The 15,965-nt window shown below is 31.4% G+C and overlaps 2 protein-coding genes across 2 annotated transcripts; both read right to left on the bottom strand.

The window, feature by feature from the left end:
- Positions 1-5,652: 5,652 nt before the first annotated feature.
- Positions 5,653-12,307, bottom strand: LOC139500567 (uncharacterized). The gene is made up of 7 exons (XM_071289317.1): positions 12,074-12,307; positions 11,528-11,717; positions 11,020-11,212; positions 10,931-10,935; positions 10,436-10,607; positions 9,988-10,061; positions 5,653-5,840 (listed from the first exon to the last, which is right to left on the bottom strand). Exons 1-7 carry the CDS (start codon positions 12,305-12,307, stop codon positions 5,653-5,655), a joined length of 1,056 nt encoding a protein of 351 aa, XP_071145418.1.
- Positions 12,308-12,316: 9 nt separating this feature from the next.
- LOC139502042 (uncharacterized) lies at positions 12,317-14,821 on the bottom strand. Its single transcript, XM_071291362.1, has 3 exons — positions 14,228-14,821; positions 13,104-13,570; positions 12,317-12,644 (listed from the first exon to the last, which is right to left on the bottom strand). The coding sequence occupies exons 1-3, from the start codon at positions 14,573-14,575 to the stop codon at positions 12,317-12,319; spliced, it is 1,143 nt and encodes a 380-aa protein (XP_071147463.1). The 5' UTR covers positions 14,576-14,821.
- Positions 14,822-15,965: the final 1,144 nt, after the last annotated feature.

The raw sequence follows: 15,965 nt of genomic DNA, 5'->3' as shown, positions 1-15,965 counted from the left end.
TTTTGAAATTTATTTTTGTCATTTTTGAAAGTAGTTATATGATCTTTTATGAAATTGAGTTTTTCCTAATTCCTTTAATACTACAAAACACATTTTTGAAAGTAATGTTTAAGAACAAGTTCATGTCTTCAAAACATTTATTGCATATATTATAAGGTTAACCGCATATGAAGATTTTAATATTTTTAATATGTCAACTTTTTGTTAGTTTTTTAACACTTTAAAAAAAAAGAACTTTGAACTAATTAAGATTTCAAACAATGTACCATTTTAAGAGCTAAAATTTCACTTTATATAGGTAATGTGCATGATTTTGTTTCTTAAGTTTAAGTGCTCTTCCTAGTCTGGCTTTTTGGGTAGATTGTACTTTTGAAGCTTGTTTATATTTTTATTTTTAAGCCAGGGGCAAAACTCTGTGAAAGTCCAGTGCACACATTTAAAATGCTTATACAGTGTATGTATATCTCCATGTACAAACAAATACTAAAATAAGATAAATTACCCCTAAATTTATTTGAAAGGGAAAAAAATGTAAATAATTTCATGGCAATGTATGAAAAAATTCATAAGTAACATGTATTTGCCAAATCAGGATATAGCGTAAGGTTGTTGCATGATTTACTCTAAATTATTAAGTAATATATTTTGTAAAAACAAAACATTTAAATGTACTGGTTTAATATTTTAAGAACCAATAAATAAAAAAACTTCCCAATATCCATGCTACATTTCTAAAATAGAATTTTTGTGAAGAGAAACTTGTTTTCTTCCTCTTTTATTGGGGGGGAGGGGGGTCTAACACTGGGTAACACGAGTTCTGCTCAAGAGTCATTACGAGTATGGAAAATAATTACAACAGAGCTTTTGATAAATTGAATATATTTGATCATGAAATTTTAAATTATATGCTCGTGGTGGGTCGCTAGAGGGCGCTGTACATGAATGTTCAGTGAATTCACCAATAAAACCGGTGGACGTGTTTCATTTAAAATCCCAAAAAGAGGGTTTAATGCAGACACATTAACAATAATAGAAGTTATTCAATTTAAAACTTCATAGGTTTTAATTCTAACTCATAAACCACATATAAATCCAAATACTGGTAAAAAATAGCAAAGTAAGATCTTACAAAAATAATTTTTAGGATTTCAAAATAAATAACTGTCATTATGTTATAATTTGCAAGATAGGTTTGCCTATTGATTTAAAAAAATATTTTTTAATACATGACTTGAAATTGTAATAAAAAAATATTAGTGACAGCATTTACAAAAGTTTTACTGAAATGCTAATAAACCCTTTATAGGAGTTGTTGCCCTTTAAATGATAAATTAGAATAGTTGATGTAAAGGAGAGGTAAAAGACTGAAACCATCTAGCCATAATTATGATGTATTTACTATTCTTCTTCGACCTAAAAATGTAAAAGTGCACAAATCCATTTTACTTCTGTACTGTAGAATTTATTTTCCTTTAAATATTTTTTTCTCTCACAAATTTGGGCATTTTTTTTAGATTAAAGTATTAAAATTGATTGAAATTTTAAGCAGAAAAAAAAATCACCCGAACAATAATTGATGTAAAATATTGTAAAATATTATTATTTCCTCTAAATCAACACAGAAAAACATTTTTCTCAAGATGAGTTTAATATTCAAAATGCTTTTTAGTTCATAAGAAGGACAAACTTTTGGCTTGTACATTTTCAAACAATTTCTTCTCAAAGTAAAGCTTCTGTTTGGAAGATCACAAACTTTATTTTAAAATCAAATTAAGTTGTTTAGATTCAGAAAATCAATATAAAATTTTACGGCCTATAAATAAGTTGTTGGTGTATCAGGGTTCGATTCCCTGCCTAGGCTTAAAATTGTGCGGCTGGTTGCCAAAGTGGATAAATTGCCTAGTGGCCCCGCACCAACTCTTATTTGTAAGTCAACAGAATTTTTTATCATTAATAAAATTTGTGAAAATCTTCCAATGGATAAAATAAAAAGTAAAATCTTATATTTTAAGGCCTATAAATAAGTTGTTTAATTCTTAAAATTATTTTTTTTAAATTGACAGATATTGATACACTTGACAAAATAAAGATTTATTAATTGTACTGAGCTCAGTCTGTTCTCAGTCCTGAGTCCTACATCTTCAGAAATATATGAATAAATATACTTGTACATATTTGTGTAGTACTAGTTAGAACCCCCAGTGTCCATAGTGCTTGGAGGAACTGGTTAGAGATCCATATGTTATAAAGCACTGTACAACATCCACCATGCAGTTATGTTCTAAACTAACTAGCATACTACAGGGGGTGGTTAAGGATCAGAAGGTGCATATACTAAAGAAAAGCATAATAAATATATTGCAGATTAAGGAAAGCAAGCTAATGTGTAAACATCAAAATAGAATGCAGATTTAGGAAAGCAAGCTAATGTGTAAATATCAAAATAAAATGCAGAATAAGGAAAGTAAGTTAATGTGTATATGTCAAAAATTGAATACAGATTTAGGAAAAGCAAGCTTATTAATTATTGCTGCAAAGAAATAAATATATTAAATGCATACATGCATGCTGTATCAGATAAATGCATTATTTTAAAATGTGCTGGTTAATGTATACAAGTTTAGCAAAACAAATGAGATAAGTACATAATACAAACAATGATTGAAGTTGAGAAATAACAGTCCTGTCAGGATACCTGTTGAATATTTGTTAAAACTTGAAAGATTGGTATTTATCATGTGCTGATTGAAGAGTTGGAAAGGGCAAATCAATAATATTTGTAAGCAGGCATCAACATAGCTTCATTATTGTTATACATGCATGTGCAAATGTATTTTTGATAACAATTTAATTGTTAATGGTTGAAACTTTATGTTTATGGTCATAACTATTATGACTTTATTGGCACTCATACTACATCTTCTTATTTATAAAAATATAAACTAGAATTTTGTCCATATTAAATTTTCAAACTCTACTTAATGCAAAGTTTCGGTAAATTTATTTCAGTTGCATATTTTGAAATGAGTTACAATGAGTCAACCAAGCTATAATGCTCTCCATTTAACATGTTTAAGCAATTATAGGTTACATTACAGCCTTCAACATGGAACATAGTCATATCAGATAGCCAGCTATAAAAGTTCTTAAACCGACTGGTTTAAATTTGAATTTATTATGGAGTTGATGAAAAATGTAAAATGTCTGTTATAAATGAGCTTTTTACTTAAAAAAGACTTCTGAAAGATTTATATGGCAACAATCAACAGATTAGGCTAAATGAAAAAATATGTGTGTTTTCTACATTTCTATTTCCCTCATTATAGCTTAGAAATAGCCTACCTTAAAGTGGTTTTTTTTTGTCATTTTTCAATAAGCACTGTTAAAGTCAGAATTTCTTTCTCATAGACTCAATGTAAAAAAAAAGGTAAAAGAAAAAAGATTTGGCCTTATTCTACACCCATATAACCCTCCTGTTGCAGAGAGTACCACGTCCTGTGCATGTTTAAGATCCTTCTCAACAAGCTTAATTTGAGTGGTCCATATAAAGTGGTCGATTTTTATATTATCATACTACAATGTTGTATTGTTACCCCAATGTCTCGGGCTTGGGTGAAGGTTGGCACCAGTTAAAGCAGCAAACCAACTGCATTTATTACATGTACCTGAGCCTGTTGTTCAGCGGTTGTCATTTGTTGGTTTCTTGCATAGATTTTTCTTGTTTAGCAAATAAATTAGACCGTTGGTTTTCCTGTTTAAATTGTGTATGTTTACAATGGTAATTTTGGGGCCATTTATAGCTTACTGTTCGGTGTGAGCTAATGCTCAGTGTTGAAGGCCGTACTTTTTTATACATTGTGATTTTGATGGAGGGTTTGTCTCATTGACACTCATACCACATCTTCTTATTTATGTGAAGCCAAGTTTTGTTTTGTCAGGAACCCATGACTACTCTTATATGAATGAAGAAGAAGCAGCGAAGAAGAAGTGGCATTTTCTAAATATGTTAGTTCTACATGTCCTAAGTATTTTTAGCATCTTACTTGCTCATGGGTCAATTTATGATGACTTATAAATATCAGTTTATCTGGCTGCTGGTTTCATTTTGTGTAAAAAAAATTTGCATTGAAAATCATCAAAGTTTATAACATGCAGGGACCTTACACAGTAACACTTGGTCCTTACTGATAGCGTGATAGTTATATATATATAGTGTTAAGCCAACAATCTGTCAAGTTAGTGCATATATTTGTTTGACCACAGCCACAGGGTTTAAGCTTGTTATTGTTTGCCTTGAAGTTGTTTACTATCGATATGAAGCCCATGGTTTGACAGACGCTATTCATGTATTACAAATCAAATTATGCGAGTAATTAATAGTAACACGTTCGGGTGATACTCTAGTCTACTCTGTTCAGTATCACCGACACGTTCAACATTAATATTTTCTACTAGTGACGAATTTAAGAGTTGAAAACACTTAGTGATGCTATGTAAACTTGAATTGTCCGGTGAAAAAACAAGGGACATAATAAAGGAAACGATGAATTATGTGTAAGCAAAAAACGCTTTCAGGGTAAAAATCCGGGTTTCCGAGCAAAAAACCCAATCTTCAAAATAGGTACAAAAAAATGTTCATTTGCCGATTTTCACAAATGAGGGCACATTTTAAAGCGGAAACTCTCAGTTATAAGAATATAGCAATCGTAAGGTGTCTCTCGGAACTTTCTCGCTTCGATTTTTCACATAAAGGAAAAAATGACAATTTTTGAGCTTGAAAATTTACACTGAAAAAGTTGATTATTGTCGTATTATTCAATCCATCTGCCCTTTTTTATCAAATAAATTAAAGAATAGCAATAACTTGTATTGAATACCATCTGAAAACTTAAATAAATTTGAAATTTATCATTGAAATTTAATGAAAACGGTCTTTCAAAAATAACACCAAAATTGGCGGCCATTGCAACTTGTCTGACGGACACTTATGATTAAGATATTCCTACTCAGAGGCTTCCGGTTGTCCGACTGTACCACATCTCATTTTCAATTAGATTAGATTTCATTATGCATAAATCTCCGTAAATTATTCATTCACCTGACAGAATCCAAGAAGACAAATTCCATCAGACTATAGAAGTATAACTCTTTAACAGTCAATTGGAAAACAATGTTAGTTTTGACAAATTTATTAACATGCGTCATAATAAAAGTTATATACAATTAATACAAATAATATTTTATTAATGCAACATTCATATATACAAATAAAATCTCAATTTTATTAATGCAACATTCATATATACAAATAAAATCATAATTTTATTTATGCAACAATTTCATATTTACAATTATCATGCTTGATTATAACAATCGTTTGTTTTAACATGAAACTTCTATCTACAGGAGGTACCGCTTCATGGCATACAGACGTTTTGTTCAATGGATTTGGCATAGACTAGGACGACACAACAGAAAGATATTACCAGCATGTGTGGTGAAAAAAATAAGAGATACTTTCCCATCAGAGACATATTCTAGTTTTAAATATGCAGTTGTTTGACAAATTCATGTGTTCAACTATTAAGTTTTAAAATTTGAATACAAATTGTTTTTTACTTTTTTTGTTTGGAAAAGAGGTTTGGTCATTATTTACTGTCTTTGAAATCGTGATCTGTGTCTTTGAATAAGGTCATTCTTCCTGAACGGGTTGAATGTTGATGTCATGTGATCTGGATGGTGATTGTTGTAAACACTCACATCATCAGAAGCAGATGTATATGATGTGTCCTCTTCTCGTCTTCTCTCTACAACAGCCTGTTTGATGAGGGTCACATAGACTGAAAAAAATAAATATTACTATGAATAAACAATTAATGGATTCACTGTCCTGGTTTAAAACTGTTTTTAAAATCTCATCAAACAGTGTACTTCTGAAGGTACTTTAAATTTACAAATGGATATCTGGCGCAGTAAAGTTTCCAATAATGTTATTTAAATACTTACCAAATGTTGGTGCAGTCTTCTTTGGCTTGACCACTGCCTCAGTACCCTTTTTAGCCTTTGGGTAACACATACTGAAACGCTGTTCCGATAGAAAGACTTTTTACGAAAATTTGCGCAACTTAAATAAAGTGTATGACGATGATAGCGTTGAACACTACACCGTATTATTAGGAGACTTTAATTGTACTTTAGACAAAAAAATAGACAGAATGCCATCACATCAAAATAATGACGTCGGTACAATTGAATTAAAAAATCTTTTATTGAGATATGAATTAGATGATATATGGAGATCTCGATTTCCAGATACAAAACGTTATACGTTTCAGAGAGGAAACTCTAAGTCTCGTATAGATTTTATTTTCTGCAGCAAATCTTTGAATAGTAAAATATTTAACACTCGTATATCTCATTTCCCATTTAGTGATCACGAAATAGTTACATCAAAAATTAAGTTAGATGATATAGAAAGAGGGCCGGGTATGTGGATTATGAACTTAAATACAATTAAATCTGAGCAGTTTTTCAAATGCTTTTAAAATCTTTTGGGAAGGATGGAAAAATAGTAAAGACAAATATAATGATATACAAGAATGGTGGGATATTACCAAAAGTAAAATAAAATTTCTAACAATTGATGTAAGTAAAACACTAAATCGAGTATATAATAACAATCACATTAAAAAACTTGAAAAACAACTCGAAGGATTAAAATTAGTAGAGGAAAAAACAAGTATCACCAATTCTAGAATAACCGAAATTGAAAGCGAAATTAAGGATATTTATACAAATTTTACAGAATCTGCGAAAATTAGGGCAAAAATTAAATGGTCAGAAGAAGGTGAAAAATCAACGAAATATTTTTTTAGTTTAGAAAAGAAAAATGGCCAAAACAAGTTATGGAATCGTATAAAAACAAAAACGGGTGAGTATAAATATGATATTGATTCGATATTAAAAGAACAAGTAAATTTCTATTCCACACTCTTTACGGCTGAAGGGTGGGACAAAAATAGCGGTGAAAAGCTTTGCCAATTTATTGAAAATAAGGTAAGTTCGGACGATAAGGAGATGCTTGATAGTAATATAAATATGGAAGAATTAGAAAAAGTGCTCAAAGATCTCAAGACTAACAAATCACCAGGTGAGGATGGCATTATATCTGAATTTTACATACTGTATTGGGATATAATAAAAAATGATTTTTTCACACTCCTTCAAGAAATATTTGATAAAAATGTCTTAAGTAAATCACAACATAAAGGGGTTCTTACGTTATTACATAAGGGTGGTGAAAGGGAAAATATTAAAAATTGGAGACCTCTTACATTACTTAACACCGATTACAAAATCATAGCAAAACTTCTTGCAATGAGACTGAAAAAAGTCTTACCAAAAATAATACATTCAGATCAAAAAGGGTTTGTAAAAGGAAGAAACATTAGTGATGCTAACAGATTAATTCAAGATATAATAGACTATATTGACAACGAAGATGAAGATGGAATAATAATATTTCTTGATCAACAAAAAGCTTTTGATAGAGTTGAATGGGAATGGGTGGATTTTGTATTAGAAAAGTTTAATTTTGGGGGGAAATTTAGACAATGGATAAAAATGTTACTCTATGATGCTATTACTTGTATAAAAACAAATGGACATGTTTCAAAATATTTTTCGATAACACGTTCGGCCAGACAGGGCTGTCCAATAGCACCCCTTATATATATTTTGCAAGCAGAACCAATGGCATGTGCAATACGAGGTAACAAGGAAATTGAAGGGATTCAAATACCTGGTGAGGGGGGTAAAAGTATAGAAACTAAATTATGCATGTTTGCTGATGACACTCAGCTTTTTAACAAAAATGAGAAATCAGTAGAAAAATCTTTTGATGTCCTAACGCTATACGAAAAAGCTTCGGGATCTAAAATTAATTTTGATAAAACCAAAGGTTTACTTATAGGATCTCTTAAAAGGAAAAAACTAAAATTTAATAAAATTAAATGGATCACAGGTAGTGTAAAAACCCTCGGAGTAAATCACGGATATGAAATTGATAATGATGCTATATGGCAAAGTATAATAGAAAAGATTAAAAACTGTGTCCACGTTTGGAAAAGCAGGAAACTTTCATTTAGTGGTAAAACCTTAATTGTAAAAAATTTCATATTGCCCATGTGTAGTTATGAAATTGAAATGCGGGGAATTCTTGAAAAATATTCAAAAGAAATAAACAATATTATTTGGAATTTTATATGGGATGGGAAAGTTAACCAAATAGAAAGACAGGTTTGTTGTCTTGATATAACAAAGGGCGGAATGGGCATGATTAGTATAGACTTATTCATTAGAAGTAAACAAATAAAGTCTCTTTATCGCATTCTCCATGAACCATTAGAAAGCTGGAATGCGATTGGCAAGTATTGGCTTCGACACTTTGACAACAAGTATAATGATCAGTATTTTTTATGTAAATGTTCAAATATTAAAGGACTAAATATTAAAAATATTCCTTTATTTTATCAGAAAATGATTTTTACATGGTCTAATTTTCTAAAAATTGGAGATAATCCCAAAACTAAGAACGAGGTACTTAATATGAGACTATTTGGTAATTCAAAAATTTCATTTCAAAATAAGCCATTGTTTTTTTCTTCCTTTCTAAATAGTAACATGAAATATATCAAAGACATATGGAATGTAGAAACCAACAAATTTAACAGTTGTTGTTCTATATTTGAAAAACTTGTAGATAAAAGAAACTGCATATCGGAATTTTCAAGAATTAAAAGTGCAATACCAATTGACTTCTTACAAATATTAGAAATTGATAATGAAATTAATAAGAAACCAAACATAGAAATGAAACTTTCTAATGAAATGGTTATATTAGACAGATCTGGGAAAACAATCAAACCAAAAGAATTAAAACTAAAATATATTCGAGACATGATTAATAAGAATATATATCCAAAATGTCAACTTAAATGGCAAGAATTTTATGGCCACGAAATTAATTGGAAAATAGTATGGGGCAATTTGAAAAAAGTTAAAATCACCAATAAAATAAAAGAATTTCAATGGAAATGCATTCACAATATCATATATACGGAAAGTAGACTTAAAAAAATGCAATTGTCAAACGGAAAATGTCATATTTGCCAAACTGTAAATAATACTGAAAATCTGCAACATTTATTTTTCGATTGCAATACAACAAAATTAATCATTAGTAAAATCAAAGATATTTTTACATTATGGAATATTCAATTAGATGATGATAATTTAAAACAGTTTATGCTTTTGGGAGATAGCAGTGGTCACTCGAACCAAAATTTACTTGTAAATCTATTTTTTATTTTGACAAAATGGTCCGTGTGGAAAATAAGAAACAAAATTAAATATGATGGGATAAAAATGTCCTCGACATATATTTTAAATCTTTGGAAATCATACATGGTAACACATCTGAAATCTGTACCCTGTTACTTATCAATTAATACATTAGACAAAGAGAAAATAAACACATTAATTAATTTCATACTATAAGTACATACCTTGCAGGAGATAGCAGTCATGTTGTCTGTTTTTTTGTATATCTCTTTAATTTATATTGATTACGGTAATCCATGGTTTAAAGATGCACTCGATTATGTTAAAATATTATGTGAATCTGGTTTATAGGTGCACTCGTTTATGTTTTTATAATGTTATATTATTTACCACTAGTAGTACATTCTATAAAGATATTCCTTTTTCACTCATTGTCATATAAAAGAATATAAGTATTATTACATGTATACTATTTTTTTCGGATAATATAGTGCACATTTTTCAACCTCCTGCTTCCCGGACAGTTGGCTTAAATGTAAACGGGAATCCACAGTTTGCATCCTGGGCAACTGAGGAAATTGTAAACAGGAAATATTTGGAATAAACAAGTATCAATTTAAAAAAAAAAAAAAAAAAAAAAGAAACGCTGTTCCCCAGTCTTGGTTGTTGCTTGATGTCTCCCACTGTTATCGTTATAATGAAGAGCAGCAATACTCAATCTGTAAATATCAATACATAAATTAGTCTGACAATATTTCTTAAATTTGCACAACTAGTATATTGTGTGTATAATATTTAGCAAGGAAGTACATTTGTACAACATTTGTTTTAAAAAAATTATCATTGCACAGTTGTTTTTATCAAATTCTAATCCAGTTACTGCTTATTGTATTGAACACAGTGTCGCATGCATTGGTTATACAATTCAAATTTAAAGCTTACTATAGGGTACAGGTTTTGCTTATTGTTGAAGGCTGCACAATGAAATATATATATAGATAGTTACTTTTATATTATTTGCTTCCAGTGGGTATTCATTGGCAATCATGCCACATGTTCTGATTTTTATAAAATTTATATTATCAATTATTACCTTGCAAGCATTGTTGGGTAGAAGAAGTGGGTGCTTTTTGGGCAGAAGTGGTTCACCAAGGAATGGAACACCTCCAAGGAGTATGTCTGGTAAACAGGTGATAACTTGGGTACATCTACCATTAGGTACCTGCTTTCCACAATGTCCTTTAGTCTCTTGTATGGAACTGAACCTAAAACATGAATTACAAATAAACATAACATATCATTTGCTCATCATTTAACTGTATTCACTATTCAATGTTCTTATTATTTTTAAATATTTCATTTCAAATTTTTTGTACATAAATATGCCTTGTTTTAATATATGTGTATCATATCAAATTACTTTGATGAAGAAACAAGTTTAAGATATTGCTTTATTGTCATATCGGGACCTTTTATAGCTAACTATGCAGTATGGGCTTTGCACATTGTTGAAGCTGTACGGTGACCTTTAGTTGTAAATGTCTGTAATTTGGTCTCTTGTGGATAATTGTCCTATTGGCAATCATACCACATCTTTTTTATATTTATGAGAATAAAGAGAACATATTTTACCTTCGTTTAAGCACTGCCGGTCTACTGTGACAGGCTGATGCTCACATCTTGGATAAAGTATGCTCATGTTTGCTGCTGATGTGGTTTACTATTGACCGCCATTTTGCCAACTTCAGGTCTCCATTAGTACCACTGGAAGATGATATCCAATAGATGTGGTTGACTATGGACTTGATCCATGGACGAATGTCCTTACTACCTGACTTCTTTGCAGCAGCTTCAAGCTTCTTAGATATTCCTGCAAAATAAAAGGGATAATGTAAAAGCAGATTTTGAAAAATATTAATGAGAGTTTGTATTTTTGAAGGTTATGTACAAATTTTAAATTGAATAAATGAATAATTTTTTCGTACATAGTATTTGAAACTTTATATAAGTATTGTTGGCGGTACATGGCTAATAATAAATAAACAACAAATCTGACTATGCATTATGGGCTTTGCTCATTGTTGAAGACTGTACGTCGACCTGTAGTTGTCAATGTCTGTGTCATTTTGTAGATAGTTGTCTCATTGGCAATCATACCACATCTTCTTTTTTATGCTATAGTTACCTTTAGCTACATGCCACACATCAAACAGGTGGTTTGTTCTGTCTTGCTCAGTGCGCATGAACTTCTTTATTGAAGAATGTCTGTCTGTGACTAAATCTTTAATTTTGATGTGCATCATGTTCTCTAGGTATCTGATGGACCTCTTCAAACCTTCCAACTCCATATGAGCAGAGCCTTTCACTTCGTTGCACTGTAAAAAAAATAAGTACGTTTAAAACATGAACTGTTTTGGTTTAAAAATATGTTTACAAAAATATATTTATTGGCCACAACCATAAATAAGAATAAAAAAATCATTTTTTTTTATACTGAAAGAATTTGTAAATTTCTCACTTTCTTCAGATAAAGTGTATGCCCTTTATGATTGGACATAAAGTATCTTCTTTTATAACAAATACATTTTTTGTTTGCATGCTCTCTTTATTTGGTGTTTACCCAGGATATGCTTTTATCAGATTCTTAGGTTATCGTCTTTTTTAAAATAAAATACTAAGCGACAGTTTAATTTTTTATCCGAACTGATCATTTCATCTTATTTCAACATACCTGTACCAATTGGAAGTCTAAAATCTTGCTGCTCTCCAAATCCATCATGGTGTATGATCCGTACTTTGCAGAATAGCCAGGAGAATCACATCTTGTATCCCCACCAACAATAACTTCTTTGTCATACAGGTCTGTGAGAAGTGCTGTCTGCTCTGCATCCCAGGCCATAGAAGCAGATGGAGATATATACAAAGTCTGTAGTCTGTTGTAGGTTCTTGAAGATATGGTCTGCATGTTGAGGTGTTAAAACATCTGTAGAACTTTACTGGAGTTGGACCCGCTACACAGGATGGCAGTTGCTGTCATCAGATTACCCCATGGTAAGTTGTTGTGACAAGACTGGCTCTTCCAGATGGATACATGCCCCTTCAAACAGACTGTGTTGGTGACAACCATGGAACCTTTGGTATTCTTTATAAGGGCAACAGCTTCACCAGAGCAGTAACGGCAAACAGACAAGAGCTCAGAAAGTGCTGACTCACTCACCATGAACTGTTTTTCTTCAGCTGGGGTAGCCTTGGAGTTGAGTTTGTAGTTCATTTCAGACTCAGTATCTGAATCATCATCAGAACTGGAAAATAAAAAAAATATTTTTAGATAACTGTTTAGCTCATTGAAGGTTTGACAATGTTAAATATGGACTGACTGGTTTTAAAATATATTGAGAGATGATGCAGGCTGAGGACACGTTGAATATGATCTACTTATATCATATGGTACCTTGACCTTTTGACTGAGAGAATATCCTAAATTGATATATAAAATGTAAATAGTTTATTACGTACATAGACTTCTGACTTTGTAGTGTTGGGTTTTCTTATTGTTGAAGGCTGAACTGTGACGTTAGTTTAATTCTTAATTTCTACATCTTTAGGTCTCTTGTATAAAGAGCTGTCTCATTGGCAGCCATACCAATTAATTATATGTTTTCAAGATTTTTAAAAATATTTTAAACCTTGCAACCATTTCATTAAATATTCACTGATAGTAATACACTAAATTAATTTAACAATACAACTTATAAATATACCTCATTTCATCATCTGTTGGATTGTAGTCTGAGTCACTATCCTCAGGTTCTGCAACTTCATCATCGCTGTCGCTTTGGTTCTCTACATCTATACAGGGTGACAAGGTGACATCTGTCTGTGTTGCTGTTGTACTGAAAGTCTTTGTCTGGACTGGCATAGCACCTGTTATCTTCTGGTCTGTCTGATGACCCCTGGTTCTACGTTGTGGATGTAATTTCACTTGTAGCTTTTTGTTAACCATCCTGATTGATGTGCTAGGCTTGAAAGGTGTTTTCACTGGCTTTGGCTGAGGTGTTTCAACTGGTTTGGGCTGAGGCGTTTCCACTGGCTTGGGCTGTGGTATCATTTCACCTTCAATTGGAGTACATGGAAGAACCTCTGTGTCATCCAACTGGACAGATGTGGCTGTGTCTTTTTGCTTTGGAGTCGGTGCACTCACATGACTATCATATGCCATTTGCAAAATCTGTAACATAAATTTCAAAATTAGTGTTGCTAACATGGCTAATGTATTGAATAAACATAAATGTGAACTTGAAGACAAACAAATATAAAGTGTTCATCATTTAAATTTAATATTTTATGATTTTAAACAATTAAAAATTTATAAAACTTATACTAACTTTTTTTTTATTATTTTATAATTCTTTTTTAATATAATATTAATTATATCAACTTAAGAAAATTTGCCAAACTGATTTCACATAGTTATATTATTATTTATAAATGCACACACAGCTGTTTACTAGCTGTTATATTTCAATGAATTAGAATTGATTTACTATAATACACAAACCCCTTTAAAACTTGTTAACCTTTTCCCACGTGTGATGAAAAATCGCGTACCTGTAAAATATTTATCGTGAAAATTCTGTAATCAGGTACATGTATTTAATTAACCGCTTGACCACCTGCGAAGAACGTGATCAGCTGATCAATGGCGCGTGTACATACACCTGAGGCGTGTAATTGACCTGAATCGAAATTATAAGTGAAGCTGTGTGCAATGATTAAATAATTTAACACGGTCAATTTTAAATGACTTAAAAATTATCTGACTTTATATACATATATAATAAAGACATGAAAATATAAAATGAGGCTGACAAAAAATAAAACTTACCTCTGCCTTTCGGCGTTTCTCAAAGGCACCTCTTCTGATGGGGATGCTCAGCTTCTCGCCATCTTGGATACCTGTGTCAGGTACAGGTACGTCGGGCTTTGCGTCGGGTAGTAGGGTTAGCTTGTATGTAATTCCAAGTTGTGCCATTAAATCGGGGTCTTTGGTAAAACTCTGTTTGGAGAAATGTGCCGAACATAATCTATGATTTGGTCCAGGTACAAAGTTCCACCTTCTGCAGAAATGTATCCACGCCTTCCGAAGTTGAACATCAGTTGGGAAACGGAAAAAACTTATCCCAGTGCCTTTTTTTGCCTCATTGTTGCACCCATAAGCTGCACAATACACCATGGCTGGTTTGCATGTATGTCAGTGTCAAACAAAAACGTTATTTGATTTTTTTTTCTAAAGATGAGATGAGTGATTGATGCTGTCAGTCAGAATTATCGTACAGTGCCTGTGACGTCACAGGCTCGAGAGCCTCGTTATCGCAATGATTTTTTGCATATTCAACAGGTCAACGAGATATCAATCAAATTAACCTATATATACGAAACTGGTCACAGGTAGTTGAAAAATCCTTTACACAAACATATTTCAAGCCAAAATATGGAAAATAAAGCAAAAACCCGATTTCATGTCAGGTCTCCTTTAAGGCCCTTTTTAGCAGTACCGCATTTACTAAAAAAACAGATTTTTTATCTTCACATTTTTCGATTTGGGTCACCTCCGATAAAAAATTGTGAAAATTCAGAGAGCAATGCCAGAATGTTTTGAAGATGATTTATTTGTGGCATATATATTTGTGAATCTAACGCACTATGAATTGCACGATACAAGAAAGTATTAAAAACCGTATACAGCATCGACATTTCTTTATCATAGTGCTCAAAAAGTGTCAAAAACAGTCATTTTACTTGACATTTGATGTGAAACCTTATTTTTTTGGGACAAATGAAATATTGATTATCCAGTTTTTAAGCTATAGTCTGTTTCGTATTTGTATCGTGTTTTATCTTAGAAACAAGGGTGGGCTCGACTTTTGACTTACTGAGGACCGAATATGTCATTTTCTGAAGTTCTGCTGTTATGTTCGAAAAGAGCAATTACACGTCTAGAGTTTGTGAATATAAATCGATGTTTATACATAACAATCTCGAGCCAAGTGCTGTTATCGAAATTACCAAATTCAGCGAAAATGTACGGAAATGATCCCCTTCGAACATTGAAGTGTTCACACGAATAACAAACTAAAAGAATAAGAATAAACATGCCATTTTGTAGTTAACAAACAGTTATCGATGTTAAAACACACAAATTTACACATATTGCGTATTTTGAAATGCTTTAGTCTGTTTCAAAAATGTACTTTTAGTCGAAAATGGTTTCATTTAAAACTGTTGTTCAAAATTCACCGTAGTAGTTATATATTGGATTGGTTTTGGTATCAATATAATCAGTACTTGATGATATATAAAGAATCATTGGAGAAAGTGGGCATTATCTTAAGGCCCTTTTTAGCAGTACCGCATTTACTAAAAAAACAGATTTTTTTTCTTCACATTTTTCGACTGGGGTCACCTCCGATAAAAAATTGTGAAAATTCAGAGAGCAATTCCATAATGTTTTGAAGATGATTTATTTGTGGCATATATATTTGTGCATCTAACGCACTATGAATTGCACGATACAAGAAAGTATTAAATACCGTATACAGCATCGACATTTCTTTATCATAGTG

This window comes from Mytilus edulis, chromosome 13, assembly GCF_963676685.1.
Source record: "Mytilus edulis chromosome 13, xbMytEdul2.2, whole genome shotgun sequence".
Taxonomy (NCBI): domain Eukaryota; kingdom Metazoa; phylum Mollusca; class Bivalvia; order Mytilida; family Mytilidae; genus Mytilus; species Mytilus edulis.
This window is presented reverse-complemented; position numbering and strand designations above follow the sequence as displayed.